The sequence below is a fragment of the Danio aesculapii genome, chromosome 21, assembly GCF_903798145.1.
Source record: "Danio aesculapii chromosome 21, fDanAes4.1, whole genome shotgun sequence".
NCBI lineage: Eukaryota > Metazoa > Chordata > Actinopteri > Cypriniformes > Danionidae > Danio > Danio aesculapii.
Window position 1 is genome coordinate 46,658,878 of NC_079455.1, and position 23,085 is coordinate 46,681,962.

General features: G+C 39.1%; 1 protein-coding gene across 1 annotated transcript; it reads right to left on the reverse strand.

Moving 5' to 3' along the window:
* Nucleotides 1-1,218: 1,218 nt before the first annotated feature.
* zer1 (zyg-11 related, cell cycle regulator) lies at nt 1,219-23,007 on the reverse strand. Its single transcript, XM_056446070.1, has 16 exons — nt 22,899-23,007; nt 14,964-15,225; nt 14,742-14,892; nt 14,032-14,486; nt 11,699-11,872; nt 11,508-11,622; nt 8,726-8,872; nt 8,322-8,495; nt 7,920-8,135; nt 6,301-6,342; nt 5,844-5,963; nt 5,604-5,719; nt 4,883-5,071; nt 4,295-4,392; nt 4,099-4,201; nt 1,219-2,187 (listed from the first exon to the last, which is right to left on the reverse strand). Exons 2-16 carry the CDS (start codon nt 15,128-15,130, stop codon nt 2,130-2,132), a joined length of 2,325 nt encoding a protein of 774 aa, XP_056302045.1. The 5' UTR covers nt 15,131-15,225; nt 22,899-23,007; the 3' UTR covers nt 1,219-2,129.
* Between the last annotated feature and the right edge of the window lie 78 nt (nt 23,008-23,085).

Genomic DNA, 23,085 nt, shown 5'->3' on the forward strand with positions numbered 1-23,085 from the left:
CTTCAGCTTAATAATAAATAAACTCTTCATCTGATCACTGATGCACAGGTGAAGATTATTCTGTTTAGAATCATCTGAAAATAAATCCCTTTTCTACATTAAACTGAAACTGCTTGTGCAAATGAATGCGGATGCTTGAGAAGCTTCAGTAATGGGCTCCATCCACATCTAGTGTTTTTCAGCCAATGATAATCTTCTGGTGAAAGGTCAATGTCACTATTTTCAGGTTCATGCGGCTCCTTTTACAGCATAGATGTTGTAATGTCATTAAAATACGTTCAGTTAAACAGATTTCAGCACTCATTTAGATGTTCAAGAATAAGTGAGATGATAGACTGTGTAGAGCAGGGGTGTCTAAACTCAGTCCTGGAGGGCCGGTGCCCTGCACAGCTCAACACACCTGCCTGGACGATTCCTGTAAACCTAGAAGGAGCTTGATTAGCTAGTGTTTAATTGGGTTGGAACTAAAATATGCAGGACGCCGGCCCTCCAGGACCGAATTTGGACACCCCTGGTGTAGACGCTAACATCGTCAGGATGAGCAGGTGAGTGCAGAAACACTGAGGTTAAAGAAATGTTCATATTTTAAAGACATGGCAGGGGAAATGTAATGTAACAGTGCTTTTTGGCTGGTCGGAGACCCCCTTCATATCATATACCCATCAGGCAGTGATTGTTGAAGAAATCAGAGCTTAAACATGGCCATTTTATAATGGAAAGACTGGAAGCGCTCAGTCCATGTGCATATAGCCTACTGACGATCAGAATACAGAACTTCACAAATGAATAACTCTCCTGAAAATCATCTCTCAGTACAGTACAGTTACACAGATATTTAATTAAATACCTAAAATAATTAAGAGTGTAACGTAGACACTGATATACAGTCATGATTAAAGGCACAGTTCAACCTTTATAAAGCTGTCCATTCTGTCAGTATTTACTCATTAATATTCATTCCTGTGGGGGTTTCCTTCTTCAGTTCAACACAAAGGAAGATTTCCTGATCAATGCTGCAGAAAAACTGCGACAGGTTTGAATATTAATGACATACTATGACTATTAATGAGTAAATAATGACAGAGTAGACATTATCAGCTGAACTGTGCCTTTAATAGCAGTGCATTAGACAGAGAATTACTGTAGTTTACTAGAACACCAGCAGCAGCGGCGGCGGCGGCGTCTGCAGGAAATGAAGACAGCAGCAGACCAGTAGAACAGAGTGTTTGACAACTATTATTATTATTATCATCATCATGAATAATCATCTCTCTTTACAGCCAGTGTTGTGTGGACGTCTGACTTCAGTACATCAGGGGTTTATTGCAGTTCAGAGCGGTGTAGAAAAACAGGCGGCACATTGAACAGCAGATAAAAGCAGATCTGAGCGCTCGCGCCGCTCCGCCACCTTCAGGAGAGCCCAAATAAAAGAGGATATGAGGATTAAAAATACAACGCAGGAGAAAGAGGAGCTCCAGAAGAGCAGAGAACCACTGTACTGATGAAGCCTCCGCTGCTGTCAGTCTTCACAGGAGTGTTTACATCAGAACATCCAGAGAACGTCCAGAAAACAGCTTAGAGCATCCAGAGAACATCACAACAACGCTTAGAAAACCTCCAGAAAATATCCTGACAATGTTCAGAAAACGTCCAGAGAACATTGAGAGAAGAACGCTCCTGATGGCCGCCAGCGCTTCTGATCACACTGATCGATCAGTCGATTGATGATCACAGAGAGCAGAACCATGAGGAGATTCATCAAGCTTATACTGGACACACACACACACACACACACACATATCTGCACACATCCTGTGTCTCTGATGAACCATCTCTCTCACACACACACACACACACACACACACACACACACACACACACGCTGGGCACATTAACAAAGAAAAACAAAGAAAAACACCCCTAGATATCGCCGCTTTTGCTGCGGCCCATGTGCAACACAGAAAGGCGCCCAACACACACACACACACACACGCACACACACACACACACACACATACGCGCTCACACACACACACTCTGCTGGGCTCACTGTAGTGTGTTCTGGAGTGTGTTCCTCCTGAACGCTGCTGTCCGACAGTGAAGATCCTCACGCAGGTGTTTCTCTCGCTTTACCTGCTGGTGTCCATCGGGTCCTCCTTAAAGCTCTCACACTGCTCCATCACTTTCCTGCACACACACACACACACACACACACACACACACACACACACACACATAGTAAACGTACACTAATATGGATTACCATGTAAGCAGTGGTGTAACAGCTCACAGATCTCACGGTTCGGATCACACTACGGTTTGAGTCACGGATTGAACCATTGTTGGATCAGCAAAAGGGGAGCAGACAGCAACACTGGCTTTCCATTTATTAGAAAAACAGTAATGAAAGAAATATTTATAGAAATAACTTAGAAGCTGAAATCTTATTAAAAGTAATCAAGAAATAACCAGCGGAATAAAACTAGACTATATTCAACAGTGTGAGAAGAGAGCTTCACTACTGTAGCTGATAATGATAAGCGTACATCATCATATTCATGTTTTAGTCTCTTTTTCAGTCATGATTCAGTAACTCACTCATGCAAACGCTTCATTACTCGACGCGTCATTTGTGAAGAATTATTCAGTGGTGTATTCTGATAGTTGTTTGTCGCCACCTGATGGTGAAACAGTGTAACTGCTACAACTTTCATTTTGAGCGTCACGTTGCATTAATTTAAATCTTTACCATAAACATCAGTGTTTACATCTGAACTATAGCTACACATTTCTGTGTTGTTTGAGTGCTTGAAAAAACTGGAAAGACTAAAGACTGAGGGCTCTATTTTAACGATCTAGCCACAAAATCTATATCTCATGGCACAAAAGCATTAAGAGCCTGTCTGAATCCACTTCTGCTGTTTTACGGATGGAATAATCCGCTCTGCTCCCGGCGCATGGTCTAACAGGGCTGTGCTGATTCTCTTCATGAGTTCTGGCTGTGTTTAGATCATAACCTGCATTAAACCAATCAGAGTCTCGTCTCTCATTCCCTTTAAGAGTCAGTTGCGTCGCTCCATGGAGGATTCAATATTTACATGGCGACTTTAAAAGTGTAAAAACTGAACGCTTCACTAGCGAGAACACAGTTAAACAGAGCATCTGCAGCGCCAGGATAAAGAACCAGCCTCCTCCATTCAGCCTCTTTACTTTCTCTTTCCTCTTTACTCCTTTACTTTGGTGGAGTGAGGAAACGCTGGAGACTCCCTCCACTGAACACATCCATCAGCCCACATGTTTAATCTCCTTTATTAAGAGCAGAGATTTGATCTAAACTATTCCTAAATTCAGTTCTGATCTCCAGCAGAGGAATAAACTATCAATAATAATGAAGTGTGGTCAAAACACTGAGTTATATCCACACACACACACACACGTCCTGTTCTGATGACCCATATGGTGATGCAGACGTCTCCAAAACCCCACAGCTGGACACATCTACACGTGTGTTTATTAAAACAGATCTAAATCTGCAGATAATCAATAATCCTGCTGATAATAATCACATTATACAGATGCAGATGGTCATGACTGAACTGAAGAAGCCCCCCGAGGTGAAGAAGGCCTGGAGGCAGTGGTGCTTATATTGATGGAGAACATCATCATTTCTGGATCATTTTAATTGTGTTCATCTGTAAAGATATGTGTGTGTGTGTGTTGCTGATCATCCTGTGTGTGTTCAGCAGTGTGTGTGTGTTTCAGCTGTATAACTAACACACTCTGCTGGACTATAGAGCAGCTTTAGTTGGTCAGTGGTGCTGTTGGTCTATTTCAGCTCCTCAGAATAGCAGCGCTCCAACAATGCGCCTTCACACACCTCCTTTATAGAGCAGCACACACACATGAGTCTGCAGAGCGGCGCAGATGGAGTCACGATTTAAACAACAGTGGGTCGTGATCTGAACAGATTGAGGATCAAATGTGATCCGTTACACACCTAATAATAAGGATATAATTACATAAGTGTGTTGTTTGTGTCTTCAGTGTGTGTATGTGTTTGTGTTAAGCATGTGTGTGTGAGTGAGTGTATGTGTGTACCGTGCCATGTCCTTGGTCTCCACATGAGAGGTCTGCAGCTCCAGCACTGTCTGTAGCAGAGAGACACCTCCCTCCTTGATCAGCAGAGGGCAGTATTTACTGGCTGCAGGAGGAACACACACACACACACACAGGTCAGACAGACTCATATATGATGATGATGATGATGATGATCATTCAAGTGTGATTTACTCACGGTAAACCGACACCAGGTTGTAGAGCGCCCACGTGGCCCAGTGCTGACTGACCGGAGCCCCGCTCTGAGGGAGGAGACGGAGGATGGGCTCGAAGGATCTGCACACACACACAGACACACACACACACAGACGTAAAGCTGCTGTACGTCAGTTTCTGACTCTTCTAAAGCATAAAACCAGCATCATTTGTTTGTACACATGTATAAATCATGCTCAGTCAACACGTTTATCTGTGAAACACTGCTGAGGTCAGATATTCTGCTGTGAGTGTGTGTGTTCGGTGTCAGAATGTTGCTGTGTTTTGGTCTCTGTGACTCCACCCACTGCCAGTTTAGCCAAAATATTTCAGCACTCCGGGCCACATTGGTGGAGTCATGAAAGCCTCAATGTGACAGCCAAAATAACAACTAAATATATATTTACACCCTCCACACCATAAGAAATGAGTAACTTATTGATTTTTGACTTAACCCGCGCTGTTTACAATTATTATAATTAGTAAGAGATGGAGAACACTTCTAAACTTACTCTTATTAAGTCTGAATCAGCTGTGAGGGTCTGGTCTTTGTTCAGGTGTGTGTCTGTACCTGTAGTTGATGTTCCTCCGCGAGCTCACGTCCCAGCTCTGGATGGCCGTCCACATCTTGTCCATCACGTGTGTCCTGCTGGGCTCCTCCATACTCCAGACCCCCGGCCCGTCAAACATGATGTGTGAGAGAACACCACAGGCGTTATAGGAGACCTCGATCCCGTCCGCTTTACTGTCCAGCAGATCACTGAGGGCGAAGATCAGCATTACACACACAAACACACACACAAACACAAACACGCACACACAAACACAAACACGAACACGAACACGCACACGCACACGCAGTGCATAGGCAGTGTATTTTGGTGCATTTAAACTGAACAGATTTATTAAACAGATATATTTATTACAATAATATTTTAGTCACTGAACATATTCAGAAACTGAAAGATAAAACTATTAAATTCCAGCTAAATGTTGCTCAATAAGTACAAACTCAATGTGTTCATGTTTTTGTTTCTCTTGATCTCCTTTTTAAATGAGTATTTCATAGATTTTCTCTAATATAAATGTGGCTGTGCTGCTTTCTGGAGCGTTATCGTGAGTTATTATTGTTAGATGAGCTCCAGATTTGGCTTCATTATCGTCTAATCTAGTGTATATGCACTAATATAATATTGTAGAGCTTCCTATTCACAATATGAATTTAAAAGAGAGATTACTGAGGGGCGTACACATATATGCTGAGCACTGTACACACACATAGACACACACACCTGAAGACGGTGATGAACTGTCTGGTCAGCAGCTGTGGTCTCAGCGCCTTCACCTCCGCCACATTACCCAGCAGCCCCAGCATGTTGCGGTGCAGCTCCTGTTTATCAGGAAACTCCTGCAGAGGTCAAAGGTCAGATGCAGATGAGTGTGTGTGTGTGTGTGTGTGTGTGTGTGTGTGTGTGTGTGTGTGTGTGTGTGTGTGTGTAAGGGTGCAGTGATGATGATGATGATGTGCAGACCTTCAGACACTCCAGGAACAGGTTCATGCCGTTACACTCCAGAAACATCTGACAGTTATCAGGAGTCTCGTCTGTGATGTTCCAGAGCGCACTCCAGGAGAACTCCATCACCTGATCACACTGAACACACACACACACACACACACACACACTATCATCAGTACTACCTTCAGAAAACACTCAATCCCATTAAATAAACTCTCCACACATTTGCATTTCTTCAATAAATAAACCCAAAATCAGAGCGAATGCTGACAATAAAACACTGTACAACAGAAATATCTCCATCTATCTTCAAATGAACTGATTAAGGAAGTTCTAATGGAGTCAATGAGGCTAAAACAGCATAAACAAAACCAAAGGGGCGTACATTTGAACACACACACAGGGGTTAAAGATCAGTATTGATTATGATGGAGCAGCTGCATGTACACACAGAGACAGGAATCAGCCTCACCATTCGGTCCTGCAGCTTCTTCTGGATCAGATTCAGCATCGTCTGAGACACAAACACACATCTCACTTTTAGCAGGAGCAGATGCTACATGCTAATGCTAATCACACATATATGCAATGAGAAGAGCACTGGTCCTTCAGCAACCGCTCATACTTTACAGCTAAAGTCTGTCAAAACTATCTAATTATATATATATTTATATATATATATACATGCACTCACCGGCCACTTTATTAGGTACACCTGTCCAACTACTCGTTAACACAAATGTCTAATCAGCCAATCAGATGTCAGCAGCTCACTGCATTTAGGCATGTAGACATGGTCAAGACGATCTGCTGCAGGTCAAAGCGAGCATCAGAATGGGGAAGAAAGGGGATTTAAGAGACTTTGAACGTGGCATGGTTGTTGCTGCCAGACGGGCTGCTCTGAGTATTTCAGAAACTGCTGATCTACTGGGATTTTCACGCACAACCATCTCTAGGGTTTACAGAGAATGGTCCGACAAAGAGGAAATATCCAGTGAGCGGCAGTTCTGTGGGCGCAAATGCCTTGTTGATGCCAGAGGTCAGAGGAGAATGGCCAGACTGGTTCCAGCTGATAGAAAGGCAACAGTAACTCAAATAAGCACTCGTTACAACCGAGGTCTGCAGAAGAGCATCTCTGAACACACAACACCTTCAACCTTGAGGCGGATGGGCTACAGCAGCAGAAGACCACACCGGGTGCCGCTCCTGTCAGCTAAGAACAGGAAACTGAGGCTACAATTCACACAGGCTCACCAAAACTGGACAATAGAAGATTGGAGAAACGTTGCCTGGTCTGATGAGTCTCCATTTCTGCTGCCACATTCGGATGCTCGGCTCACAATTTGGCCTCAACAACATGAAAGCATGGATCCATCCTGCCTTGTATCAGCGGTTCAGGCTGCTGGTGGTGGTGTAATGGTGTGGGGGAGATTTTCTTTGGGTCCATTAGTACCAATTGAGCATGGTGTCAACGCCACAGCCTACCTGAGTATTGTTCTGACCATGTCCATCCCTTTATGAGCACAGTGTCTCCATCTTCTGATGGCTACTTCCAGCAGGATAACGCACCATGTCATAAAGCACCAATCATCTCAGACTGGTTTCTTGAACATGACAATGAGTTCACTGTACTCAAATGGCCTCCACAGTCACCAGAGCTCAATCCAATAGAGCACCTTTGGGATGTGGTGGAACGGGAGATTGGCATCATGGATGTGCAGCCGACAAATCTGCAGCAACTGTGTGATGCTATCATGTCAATATGGAGCAAAATCTCTGAGGAATATTTCCAGTAGCTTGTTGAATCTCTGACACCAAGGATTAAGGCGGTTCTGAAGGCAAAAGGGGGTCCGACCCGGTACTAGTAAAGTGTACCTAATAAAGTGGCTGGTGAGTATGTACTGTATATATGTGAAAAGTGCTACACTTGAATTGCACAACAGCAGAAATACACATGACAATGACTGACATCATCATGAACTGAATTTAAAATTTTGTGTGTGTGTGTGTGTGTGTGTGTGTGTGCGTGTGCGTGTGTGTGTGTGTGTGTGTGTGTGTGTGTGTGCATGTGTGTGTGCGTGTGCGCATCACCTTGACAAAGCCCATCTTCCCCACCGCCTCCTTGTGGTCGTTGTCCACCTGACAGACCAGAGCGTTGCACAGGTGTACAGCGATGCGCTGGATGGACTCGTCCTGACGCAGCGGCTCCAGGATCTTCAGCAGCAGCAGATTCACACGCCGGTACTGAAACTCCAGCTCCTCCGGGATACTGAAGTTACACAGCGTCAGGCAGCAGTTCCTCTGCACCTACACACACACACAGACACATAAACATAGCACACACACTTAACACATAAATGTGTGCATGTATTTATGTAAGTGTGTGTGTGTGTGTGTGTGTGTGCTTATCAAGACCTCCTGGTAATGCTCTGTCTGTGTCTGTATGTGTGTGTATTGTGTGTGTAGTGTGTGTGTGTGTGTGTGTGTGCTCACCGTGACCTCCTGGTAATGCTCCATGCCGTTGAGCACCACCTGTATGACCTGCCTGCGCAGCCGCACGCTCTGCTCACCGCGGTACTCAGTGTTGGTGAGGTAGAACAGCGCCGCGCTGCCCGTCACCTGGATACTCTTATCATACTTATGAGTCTTCAGCGCCGTGATCACCAGCTGACACACACACACACACACACACACACAGTCCTTCAACACAGTGATCTGCTGAAGTGTTTCACTGACAAACAGAAACACACTCAGAGCTGGAGTCTGGAGATCATCAACATTAACACTCAGGACACAGCGACGTCTGCAGGACAACACTGAACTACATCATGATTTATCAGTATAGACACAGAGACAGAACATTCATGTGTGTGTGTGTGTGTGTGTGTGTGTGAGACCTGTAGTGCGCGCAGCAGCTGACTGCAGTGCTGGATTCTGGCGATGTCGAACAGCTGGTTTATGGCTCTGTGTGCGAGCTCGGGCCTCTGCTCTGTGTAGGCCTCGATCGCATTCAGAATCTGATCCTCATTCTTAGAGCCGGTGACCTGAAACACACACACACACACACACACACACACACACACACACACACACACACACAGTCAATAGTCAGAAAGAAACACAGCGCTCCATGTGTGTGTAGTATCTAATACCTGTAATACCTGTGTATCTGTGCACTGTGTGTGTGTGTGTGTGTGTGTGTGTGTGTGTGTGTGTGTGCATTACCTTATAGCAGAGGTTCTCAACTATGATGGCTCGAGGGCCAAATATCGCCCACATGAGATGCAGGAGGACACTTCTATGTGTTGAGCATTGTTCATTAGTCTACAGAAGGCTCCTGACAGACGGGACTCCTCCACACTGCTCTTCCGTGAATCTCCATGATAGTGAATTGACATGAGCACACAGAGCTGTGTTTTTAGCCTGCATGATCCACTTTTAAATGTGATGAAGGTTCTGTAAGGATTAGCCGGTGTTCACAGTAGTCTTGTGATAGGTTCAGGGTATATGCTGAACCTCTGAAGTTGAATTGAATACCTTTTACTACATTTTTAATACCTTCAAGCAAAATGATAATCCCAGCAGGACTTAGAGCTGCACCTGTAGTGGTGTACATGACACATCATCATATTGCAGATGACATCTAGATTTAGGTAGAGCAGAGGGGGTAATCAAGAAGTCACAATGTCATATATGTCATCAATGTGTTGGTGCTCTTGTAAGAACAGTTCAGTATGGCTACGGTTGAGTCTCCACTGAGGCTGGAACGGCACGGCACAATTACAAACCGTTAGACAACCGTGCTGAACCGTGCCGATAGATTCTGTGTGATGTTGAGGCTCTGTTGCCAAGCTACCACCTGTGTTGCCAGATATAGCAGACTTTTTCCAGCCCAAAAGCGGTCCAAAACCCACCCAAAGCGGCTAAAATATCAGATTAATATTTATTTATTTTAGACTGATTTAAATCTAAATGAACCTCGTCATTATTGTTAACCAACAGCAGCAGTCACAGAACCACAACATAACCGGATCACACTGAACACTGCCCCCCTCTCACCCTCACACTGCACTGCCTATTACAGGATGTTTTACTATTGAAATGGAGTATAAATTCATCACATTTGCCGTTTTAAACTCTTTTGAACAGAATTAGATGCTGCTCAATCAGCTTCTTTGTTAGTTCTTGCTGTCAATTGCAGGATTTACTGATCAATAAAAGTGTCATGATAAACAGAGTGTAACTGCAGGCGCTGTGTGATGTGTGCGCAAGTGAGGTACGTATCGTCTTCTTACAGATGTGGGAATAAATCTTGTGACTGTTGCCAACTACAGGCCTAAGCCAGTCTTTAAATCTTGAGTCCTCCAGCCAGAGGTCTGAAAGCTTGCATTTCCCCATGTTTTAATTTAATTGATGAACGAAAGCTCATCTATATGGTTGGCAGCAAGCCAGACGGGTACCCAGTTCATTTCAGTGCGCGCACACACAAACAAACACCACCTCACATGATATCGCTCAGGTCCTACTCTCAACATATGAATAAACCCATGTAAATCTCAGAATAAAGGCCTGCACTGAACACTGACTGAACATTTATCTAAACACACAGAGCTCTTAAGTGTAACACCTCATCAGATGACCTTTATTACTTATTAATACTTTTTAATGCCTTTAATTCTGGCTAATTTCATTTACTACCTTTTACAACCCCGCGGACCCCCTGAGGTTGGGAAATTATACATGATTTGTATTGAACAATAGATGTGTTTAGCTATTTGTTTTGTCAGCAGCAGCTTATTTAATAAAGCATTAGAATAATGTCAGTCAGAACTGTGTGCCTCACAGCGGTGTAACGGTACTCTGGACTCAATGAGCTCGGTTTAGACATCAGGGTTTGGTGCTGATACGGTACAACAGGAATAATAACAAAACTCCAGTACTTCTGTTTACTGTGAACAGGCAGAAGAGTTCTGTCACATTCAGCTGCTGGTGGAGCACTAATACAAACTAAACATCATTCATGCATTCTCCTACAGCTTAGTGCCTTATTAATCAGGGGTCACCACAGCGCAATGAACCGCCAACTATTCCAGCATATGTTTTACATAGCAGATGCCCTTCCAGATGCAACCCAGTACTGGGAAACACCCATACATAATCATCCACTACGGCCAGTTTAGTTGATCAGTTCCCCTATAGCGCATGTGTTTGGACTGTGGGGGAAACCGGAGCACCCGGAGGAAACCCACACCAACACGGGGAGAACATGCAAACTCCACACAGAAACACCAACTGACCCAGCCGAGACTCAAACCAGAGACCTTCTTACTGTGAGGACACAGTGCTAACCATTGAGCCCCTGTGACGCCATCAAATTAAACACAAGAACTAAAAATAAAACTTTATAATCAAGAAACTAATTTATAGTTCAAAGTAATCTCAGCCCTCTCATAAGACAAGGGAAAAACTAGAATGAGCACACGTGAAGTGACCGTGGCGGTTCAGACGACCCGTTTCAGCCCCTCTGCTGTACTATATGCTGCAACATGAGAGCTGCAGGCCACATTTTAAAGAGCAGCGGGCCAGATGCAGCCCACGGGCCACCTGTTGAGAACCTTGGCCTTATACACAGGTCTGTGTCTGTGTCTGTGTGTGTGTGTGTGTGTGCGTGTGCAGTACCTTATACGCAGGTATGTGTGTGACGTTGCAGAGTGTTGTGTTGTACAGGCCCAAGAACTGCAGAGGCCTCTTCAGCTCCTTAAAGGGGTAAATACTGCTCTTACTGGGCTCCGTGCTGAAACACACACACAGAGATGAACACTACAGTTGGCACACTCTCAGGACATAGGTGTGTGTGTGTGTGTGCTGACCTGGGTCGTCCCAGCGCCTCCTGCATGGGTGTGACAGTGCAGTTGTCCAGCATGATGTGTCCAGAGATGTCCAGAGACACCAGCTGCACCAGCGTCTGCACCAGACTGCTCAGCACACGCCTCGACATCTTGAACTTAGACGTCCTCTGATTCTCTCGAGAGATGTCCAGATGCCTGCACACACAGCCGGAAAACAAACACTTAGGAAGTAAACACACAGACTGAGTGATGAGCTCAGAGATCTGCAGCACATCAGTGTGGGTCTACCAACAGCTCCTGAGTTCAGGGTGTAACACAGCACAGTCCAGCTGTTCACATCAGGAAATACATTGACTGTTTTGTAAAGAGGCGGAGCTACTGTATGTCCCGCCCTCTCTCTCTGTGTTTCAGTTGAGACTGCATCAAACATCAGATAAAAATGTGCATTAAATTTAGTTTGAATAACTTCTGCAGATGTGCTCCACCATCAAATATATCTAATCATTCTCAATTATTCAATCCATCTAGTGAAGTATATTCCATTTCACAATGTATATCGCTGAAAAATTAAATATTGTAATGTCATTCTTCCCAATATTGTGCGGTTTTAAGCCTGGTTTATACTTGACTCACCCGCTAGTTCACCTGAGTGCGCACGGCTAATGTGACGTCATTGCGGAGTTTGCAGAGGTCCGCTCTCAGTGCGCGACATGATGTCTGCTGGTGGAGCGCATGTTTTTTGAGACTCGAGTGAACAGTTCACGCTGCACTGCGTCTGATTTGAGCTGAATATGAAACACTTTGAAGAGATTTTGTCTGAAACGGAACGCCTGTACACACACCTTTATGATCATAGAGATAACCAGATGATCAATAACTCTTAGCTAGAAACTGCAACAGTGGGAGAGGAGGAAAGTTTTGTTTAAAGGTTTGGGAAAACCTGAGGGATGAGTCTGTTAAAGCCAACAGAGGCCATGGCACAAGTGGAGAGCCGAGTACACAATACAGAAATATGTTTCTCCAGCAGTCACAGGTTTAACACTGATGTGGATATTACACCATTTACCATTTAAAACTATTTAATACTCACTAAACTGTAATTAAGGAGCACATTATGTGTTTGATAACTGGAAATGAGTGTTTGAATCAGTTTACAGTATACTGATGGCCTGTTTCTCTAGGCTTTATTGGTGATGATGGTCAGGAATGTTGGACCAGTGTTGCCTTTTAGCATAAGAAGAGGACAGAAGCTAGCCAGACAGTAATGTGTGAATAGTGGAGCGGGCGTCTCCACATCTGTATTTTTACTAAGTGTACTTTTTTCTTGCTTTTATTCTTGCCATAATATAAATATATATTTGTAGAGTAACTCATGTTCTGCTGTTAATAATATTAAAAATATGCTAAAAATATTGAAAAACTGTCTGAGATATGAACAAAAGCAAGTGATGCAGCAAAGTTTGCTTAAAAATGGTTGAATGGTTATAAAAAACCTTATAATCATTATAATAATTGATAAAAATAATTAGTTTAAAAATCTTATATTAATGATGTAGTCCTGGAACTCTCTACTTCTCTGTTTATTCGTCTGACTTTACGGTCAGTTTCTTTTGACGGCCTCCTGTTGTTTTAGAGAGTATCACAATGGTGAACACGTCAAGCCTCATCCGTTTCATGAGGTGCGCAACGCGGCGCCAGGTGAAAGTATAAATCCAGCTTAATGCTCCAAATTGACCCTCAAATGCACAGGTCTCAAACTGGACTCCTGGAGGGCCTCAGCTCTGCACAGTTCTGCTCCAGCCCTGATCAAACACAGCTGATCAGCTAATGAAGGTGTTCAACACTACTAGACACTGTTCAGCTGGAGCTGGTTAGAGCTAAACTCAGCAGAGCTGCGGCCCGCCAGGAGTTTAAGACCACTGCTCAAATGTCAAGTAGTGGCGATTACACTGTTTCACCATCAGGTGGCGACAAACAACCATCAAAAAACACTGAATTATTAACAAATGATGCAGAGTAATGAAGCGTTTCCATGAGTGAGTTACTGAATCATGACTGAAAATGAGACTAAACTACAGATGAAGTGCTGCTATTCAAGACTGTAATGCTAAATATACTTTTAAAATGGATTCAGCTGGTTATTTCTTGATTTTATTTTTATTTAAATGACCAAAGGCCTCTTGCATTACGCTACTGCTGTGAGAAATGAAAAGCCAATTACATCTGTCTCCTCCCCTTTCTTGCTGATCCAGAAACTGTATGATCTGTGCCTCATAAACCAGAGTGTGATCTGACCTGTGTGATGGACGCTCCATTACATCGTGAGAGTTTTCTGTGTGTTTGTATATAGTAACCTGAGTCTGGTCATCTGCAGCAGTGTGTGTATGAGCTCGTCCGTCAGCTCCACATTATACAGCACCAGCGAGGCCATGCGGTCGCTCCACTGCTGCAGGAACGCCGGTCTGGGCAGCCGGGCGGCAGAGAGATCCAGCGCAGTGAGAGCGGGCAGCGGCTGCAGCAGCGCCTCCACGTCCAGCTCCGCCGGCAGACCGCCCACATTCAGCACACGCAGACGACTGAAGCCCTGGAAGCTGAAGTCCACATCCAGCATCTGCAGCCGCTCCTCCAGCGGGTCCTCGTCCTCCTCGTCCTGCTCGCCGGACGCCAGCGGGGCGGCGCTCTTGCGGAAGAAGATGCCGGAGCAGCCGAACAGACTGAGAGACAGCAGTGTGTGTCTGAAGCTAGAGAGCGTACGCAGAGCTCGAGACGACAGACGACTGCAGTCCGTCAGGTGCAGCTCTATCAGGTCCTGCACACACACACAGAGAAATGACTTTTAGTAGTGTGTGTGTGTGTGTGTGTCAGCAGTGTGTGACTATATTCAGCCCCGCCCACTAGCCCCCATCTCTTACCCATTAGCATAAACTTAAAATATTAATAGAGAGCTGAGCCCCGCCCACACCGCACCATCCAATCAACACACACAGAGCTGAGCCACACATAGACTGTCCTCAGTGAGTATGGGCTCCAGCTGTGGCTCCTGCAGTGTGGCGGTGGGCTTCACCTGTTTGCTGATGGCCTCCAGGTCTCGGTCCCGCAGCAGATCCTCCCTCAGAGTCAGGTGTGTGAGTCTGGTGCTGCACGGGTCACTGAACAGCTGGAAGAAGCCGTCCTGCGGCTCAAACTCACTGTCTGTGTGCACCAAATCCATATACCTGCACAATACAGCAGAGCGTCACTCACTGCAGCACCACACACACACACACACACGTGTTTGTGTACGTACGCGTTGACCAGGCGGTCGCAGATCTCACTGGGCAGGAAGACGTCGGGCCGCAGACTCAGCCGGTTCCGCTCTCCGCTGTAGCACATGGTCCTGCGCAGGTTCCTCAGGCAGAACTCAGTGCAGAGAGACATCAGGCTGTCCGGATCATCTCCTGCTTTACTCGCCATGATCACGATACCACACAACTACACAACTGACTCAGGACACACACATCGAGATGAAGAGAACACAATCCAGAGCAGAGAAAACACACGCTGGTCACCTGAAACACACACACGCGCGCGCACACACACAATAACATATTCATGAAAACACACTTAATATAACTAACGATGAAAACACACTTAATATAACTAACGATGAAAACACACTTAATATTATTAACGATGAAAACACACTTAATATTATTAACGATGAAAACACACTTAATATTATTAACGATGAAAACACACTTAATATAATTAACGATGAAAACACACTTAATATAACTAACGATGAAAACACACTTAATATTATTAACGATGAAAACACACTTAATATTATTAACGATGAAAACACCCTTAATATAACTAACGATGAAAACACACTTAATATTATTAACGATGAAAACACACTTAATATTATTAACGATGAAAACACCCTTAATATAACTAACGATGAAAACACACTTAATATAACTAACGATGAAAACACACTTAATATCATTAACGATGAAAACACACTTAATATAACTAACGATGAAAACACACTTAATATTATTAACGATGAAAACACACTTAATATAACTAACGATGAAAACACACTTAATATAACTAACGATGAAAACACACTTAATATAACTAACGATGAAAACACTTAATATTATTAACGATGAAAACACACTTAATATTATTAACGATGAAAACACACTTAATATTATTAACGATGAAAACACACTTAATATAACTAACGATGAAAACACACTTAATATTATTAACGATTAAAACACACTTAATATAACTAACGATGAAGACACACTTAATATAACTAACAATGAAAACACACTTAATATAACTAACGATGAAAACACACTTAATATAGCTAATGATGAAAACACACTTAATATTATTAACGATGAAAACACACTTAATATTATTAACGATGAAAACACACTTAATATTATTAACGATGAAAACACACTTAATATAACTAACGATGAAAACACACTTAATATAACTAACGATGAAAACACACTTAATATAGCTAACGATGAAAACACACTTAATATTATTAACGATGAAAACACACTTAATATTATTAACGATGAAAACACACTTAATATAGCTAACGATGAAAACACACTTAATATTATTAACGATGAAAACACACTTAATATAACTAACGATGAAAACACACTTAATATAACTAACGATGAAAACACACTTAATATAGCTAACAATGAAAACACACTTAATGTTATTAACGATGAAAACACACTTAATATAATTAACGATGAAAACACACTTAATATAACTAACGATGAAAACACACTTAATATAACTAACGATGAAAACACACTTAATATTATTAACGATGAAAACACACTTAATATTATTAACGATGAAAACACACTTAATATTATTAACGATGAAAACACACTTAATATAACTAACGATGAAAACACACTTAATATAACTAACGATGAAAACACACTTAATATTATTAACGATGAAAACACACTTAATATTATTAACGATGAAAACACACTTAATATTATTAACGATGAAAACACACTTAATATTATTACGATGAAAACACACTTAATATTATTAACGATGAAAACACACTTAATATTATTAACGATGAAAACACACTTAATATAACTAATGATGAAAACACTTAATATAACTAACGATGAAAACACACTTAATATAGCTAACGATGAAAACACACTTAATATTATTAACGATGAAAACACACTTAATATTATTAAAGATGAAAACACACTTAATATAACTAACGATGAAAACACACTTAATATAACTAACGATGAAAACACACTTAATATTATTAACGATGAAACACACTTAATATTATTAACGATGAAAACACACTTAATATTATTAACGATGAAAACACACTTAATATTATTAACGATGAAAACACACTTAATATAACTAACGATGAAAGACACTTAATATTATTAACGATGAAAACACACTTAATATTATTAACGATGAAAACACACTTAATATTATTAACGATGAAAACACACTTAATATTACTAACGATGAAAACACACTTAATATAACTAATGATGAAAACACACTTAATATAACTAACGATGAAAACACACTTAATATAGCTAACGATGAAAACACACTTAATATAAGTAACGATGAAAACACACTTAATATAACTAACGATGAAAACACACTTAATATAACTAACGAGGAAAACACACTTAATATTATTAACGATGAAAACACACTTAATATTATTAACAATGAAAACACACTTAATATTATTAACGATGAAAACACACTTAATATTATTAACGATGAAAACACACTTAATATTATTAACGATGAAAACACACTTAATATTATTAACGATGAAAACACACTTAATATTATTAACGATGAAAACACACTTAATATAACTAACGATGAAAACACACTTAATATAATTAACGATGAAAACACACTTAATATTATTAACGATGAAAACACACTTAATATTATTAACGATGAAAACACACTTAATATTATTAACGATGAAAACACACTTAATATTATTAACGATGAAAACACACTTAATATTATTAACGATGAAAACACACTTAATATTATTAACGATGAAAACACACTTAATATTATTAACAATGAAAACAAACTTAATATTATTAACGATGAAAACACACTTAATATTATTAACGATGAAAACACACTTAATATTATTAACAATGAAAACACACTTAATATTATTAACGATGAAAACACACTTAATATTATTAACGATGAAAACACACTTAATATAACTAACGATGAAAACACACTTATATTATTAACGATGAAACACACTTAATATTATTAACGATGAAAACACACTTAATATTATTAACGATGAAAACACACTTAATATTATTAACGATGAAAACACACTTAATATTATTAACGATGAAAACACACTTAATATTATTAACGATGAAAACACACTTCATATTATTAACGATGAAAACACACTTAATATTATTAACGATGAAAACAAACTTAATATTATTAACGATGAAAACACACTTAATATAACTAACGATGAAAACACACTTAATATCATTAACGATGAAAACACACTTAATATTATTAACGATGAAAACACACTTAATATTATTAACGATGAAAACACACTCAATATAACTAACGATGAAAACACACTTAATATTATTAACGATGAAAACACACTTAATATTATTAACGATGAAAACACACTTAATATTATTAACGATGAAAACACACTTAATATTATTAACGATGAAAACACACTTAATATAACTAACGATGAAAACACACTTAATATAGCTAACGATGAAAACACACTTAATATAGCTAACGATGAAAACACACTTAATATTATTAACGATGAAAACACAGTTAATATAATTAACGATGAAAACACAGTTAATATAACTAACGATGAAAACACACTTAATAGAACTAACGATGAAAACACACTTAATATTATTAACGATGAAAACACACTTAATATCATTAACGATGAAAACACACTTAATATAGCTAACGATGAAAACACACTTAATATAGCTAACGATGAAAACACACTTAATATAATTAACGATGAAAACACACTTAATATAACTAACGATGAAAACACACTTAATATAACTAACGATGAAAACACACTTAATATTATTAACGATGAAAACACACTTAATATTATTAACGATGAAAACACACTTAATATTATTAACGATGAAAACACACTTAATATTATTAACGATGAAAACACACTTAATATTATTAACGATGAAAACACACTTAATATTATTAACGATGAAAACACACTTAATATTATTAACGATGAAAACACACTTAATATTATTAACGATGAAAACACACTTAATATTATTAACGATGAAAACAAACTTAATATTATTAACGATGAAAACACATTTATTATTATTAGCGATGAAAACACATTTAATATTATTAACGATGAAAACACACTTAATATAATTAACGATGAAAACACACTTAATATTATTAACGATGAAAACACCCTTAATATTATTAACAATGAAAACAAACTTAATATAACTAACGATTAAAACACACTTAATATAACTAACGATGAAAACACACTTAATATAATTAACGATGAAAATACACTTAATATAACTAACGATGAAAACACACTTAATATTATTAACGATGAAAACACACTTAATATTATTAACGATGAAAACACATTTAATATTATTAGCGATGAAAACACATTTAATATAATTAACGATGAAAACACACTTAATATTATTAACGATGAAAACACACTTAATATTATTAACGATGAAAACACACTTAATATTATTAACGATGAAAACACACTTAATATTATTAACGATGAAAACACACTTAATATTATTAACGATGAAAACACACTTAATATTATTAACGATGAAAACACACTTAATATTATTAACGATGAAAACACACTTAATATTATTAACGATGAAAACAAACTTAATATTATTAACGATGAAAACACACTTAATATAACTAACGATGAAAACACACTTAATATCATTAACGATGAAAACACACTTAATATTATTAACGATGAAAACACACTTAATATTATTAACGATGAAAACACACTCAATATAACTAACGATGAAAACACACTTAATATTATTAACGATGAAAACACACTTAATATTATTAACGATGAAAACACACTTAATATTATTAACGATGAAAACACACTTAATATTATTAACGATGAAAACACACTTAATATAACTAACGATGAAAACACACTTAATATAGCTAACGATGAAAACACACTTAATATAGCTAACGATGAAAACACACTTAATATTATTAACGATGAAAACACACTTAATATAATTAACGATGAAAACACAGTTAATATAACTAACGATGAAAACACACTTAATAGAACTAACGATGAAAACACACTTAATATTATTAACGATGAAAACACACTTAATATCATTAACGATGAAAACACACTTAATATAGCTAACGATGAAACACACTTAATATAGCTAACGATGAAAACACACTTAATATAATTAACGATGAAAACACACTTAATATAACTAACGATGAAAACACACTTAATATAACTAACGATGAAAACACACTTAATATTATTAACGATGAAAACACACTTAATATTATTAACGATGAAAACACACTTAATATTATTAACGATGAAAACACACTTAATATTATTAACGATGAAAACACACTTAATATTATTAACGATGAAAACACACTTAATATTATTAACGATGAAAACACACTTAATATTATTAACGATGAAAACACACTTAATATTATTAACGATGAAAACACACTTAATATTATTAACAATGAAAACAAACTTAATATTATTAACGATGAAAACACATTTAATATTATTAGCGATGAAAACACATTTAATATTATTAACGATGAAAACACACTTAATATAATTAACGATGAAAACACACTTAATATTATTAACGATGAAAACACCCTTAATATTATTAACAATGAAAACAAACTTAATATAACTAACGATTAAAACACACTTAATATAACTAACGATGAAAACACACTTAATATAATTAACGATGAAAATACACTTAATATAACTAACGATGAAAACACACTTAATATTATTAACGATGAAAACACACTTAATATTATTAACGATGAAAACACACTTAATATTATTAACGATGAAAACACACTTAATATTATTAACGATGAAAACACACTTAATATTATTAGCGATGAAAACACATTTAATATAATTAACGATGAAAACACATTTAATATAATTAACGATGAAAACACACTTAATATTATTAACGATGAAAACACATTTAATATTATTAACGATGAAAACACATTTAATATTATTAACGATGAAAACACATTTAATATAATTAACGATGAAAACACACTTAATATTATTAACGATGAAAACACATTTAATATTATTAACGATGAAAACACATTTAATATTATTAACGATGAAAACACATTTAATATAATTAACGATGAAAACACATTTAATATTATTAACGATGAAAACACACTTAATATAATTAACGATAAAAACACATTTAATATTATTAACGATGAAAACACACCTAATATTATTACACACTTGACATTATTAGTGATATATGAGCACATGTATAACACCGATGATGAGCAGCCATATACTGCTTCAGTTCAATAAATTTAATTATTCTCTGATATCTTCATAGCCGGTTTATGGCTTCGGTAAGTTCAAAAGATCTCCAGAAACGGTTTTATAAGCTCATGTTTCCTCTATAAAATACCCCTATAATCAGAATGTCTATGAGCTCTGACATGCCGCTCTTACAGACACATACACACACACACACACACACACGCACACACACAGCATGATTTGCGCTAAACACAGACGAATATAATCCCAATCAGAGTAACGTTAAGCTCTTCAGAGTGGAGATGAATAACTGTGTAATCTGTATATCCTGCATTTTGCGTCCTGAGGCGAGCACAGTAATGCACAGTAAACAATTTGGCGCTCACGGTTTCAAAATAAAAGTCCCACATGCACAATGAGTAAAATGTACGCTTAAAATAACAGAGGGAGGGAAACTATCATCGTTGTCTCACTAGAAATCGTTGTTTGTCCGAGGCGTGCATATTAATGATCTCAGAGCTTTTTTAGGATCTCAGAGCTTAATGACATAGCTGCTCGACAAGTCCGGATGAACGACCCAAATTAGGCGTGCATGCAAATGAGGAGGGCGTGGCCTGTGAGTCTCGTCACAGTTTGTTTTGTCCTCTGACTGTCCACCGGGGTTTTACACTTGTAGGTATTTACATGAGAATGAGGAAACTCATATTCCTATAAGCAGATCTCTCATCATTCCACAATGTCTGGGTATTCCCAGATCTTCATTACCTTTAATGATGTCCAAAAACATGTAATATTACTGATCTAGGAAACACGCTTAGCATTATTACTAATATACATGATCAGTGATGTAGGAGAACACCTGATACCTACAAATACATCTGTATTATTAATGATGTACAATAACACACTGATTATTAATGAGGTACGAGTAGACGCTTGATATTAATGATTTCTGAAACTTAATTAATATTAAAATGAGATAAAAACACGTCATATTCGAGACACTATCAGAAGAAAACAAAGGCGTCTGAGTGAATGTGAATATACAGACACACACACTCCACTTCACGTCATCTCCTCCTCTAGTCTGGATCATCAATAACGCTGATTTGGTCTGCTCTGTTGTTTTGAGGGAGTCTGTACTGAACCCCATCATCATCATCATCATCATCATCATCATCATCATCATCATCATCAATGGTTCATCAGTCTCCCACACTGTCATTCATAATCATCTCTCAGATGTGTAATGCTCGGTATCGCTCGTTTACCGGGACTCTGCTGATCATTATTCGCTGTACCGTCGCTCCGCGCTGTTGTCGTGTCGGTGTTTCCGTGTTTTCGGTGTTTTTTCTCGCCGTTCGGTGATGTTTGTGTGTGTGTGTGTGTGTTTGTGTGTATCTGCTGAGGTGTTAGCCGTTAGCATGCTAGTCCCGTGCGAGGGTTTATGCGCTCAGTGAGCGGCTGACAGCGGCTCCGGTGGCCGCTCATAGGTCTGTCTCTTACCTGAGCACCGTTTACCGACCGACCGCCGCTTCCACTCACAGAAACACGGGCATGATCCGGTGATGATCACCGCCGATCTGATGTCAACACAACCTGCGCCACATCCGGGTCACCGGCGCGCGACACATTAGCACTTCCTGTCCGGAGCCGACCACGGGCTGTTTTTGTTTATTATTTAGTATTAATA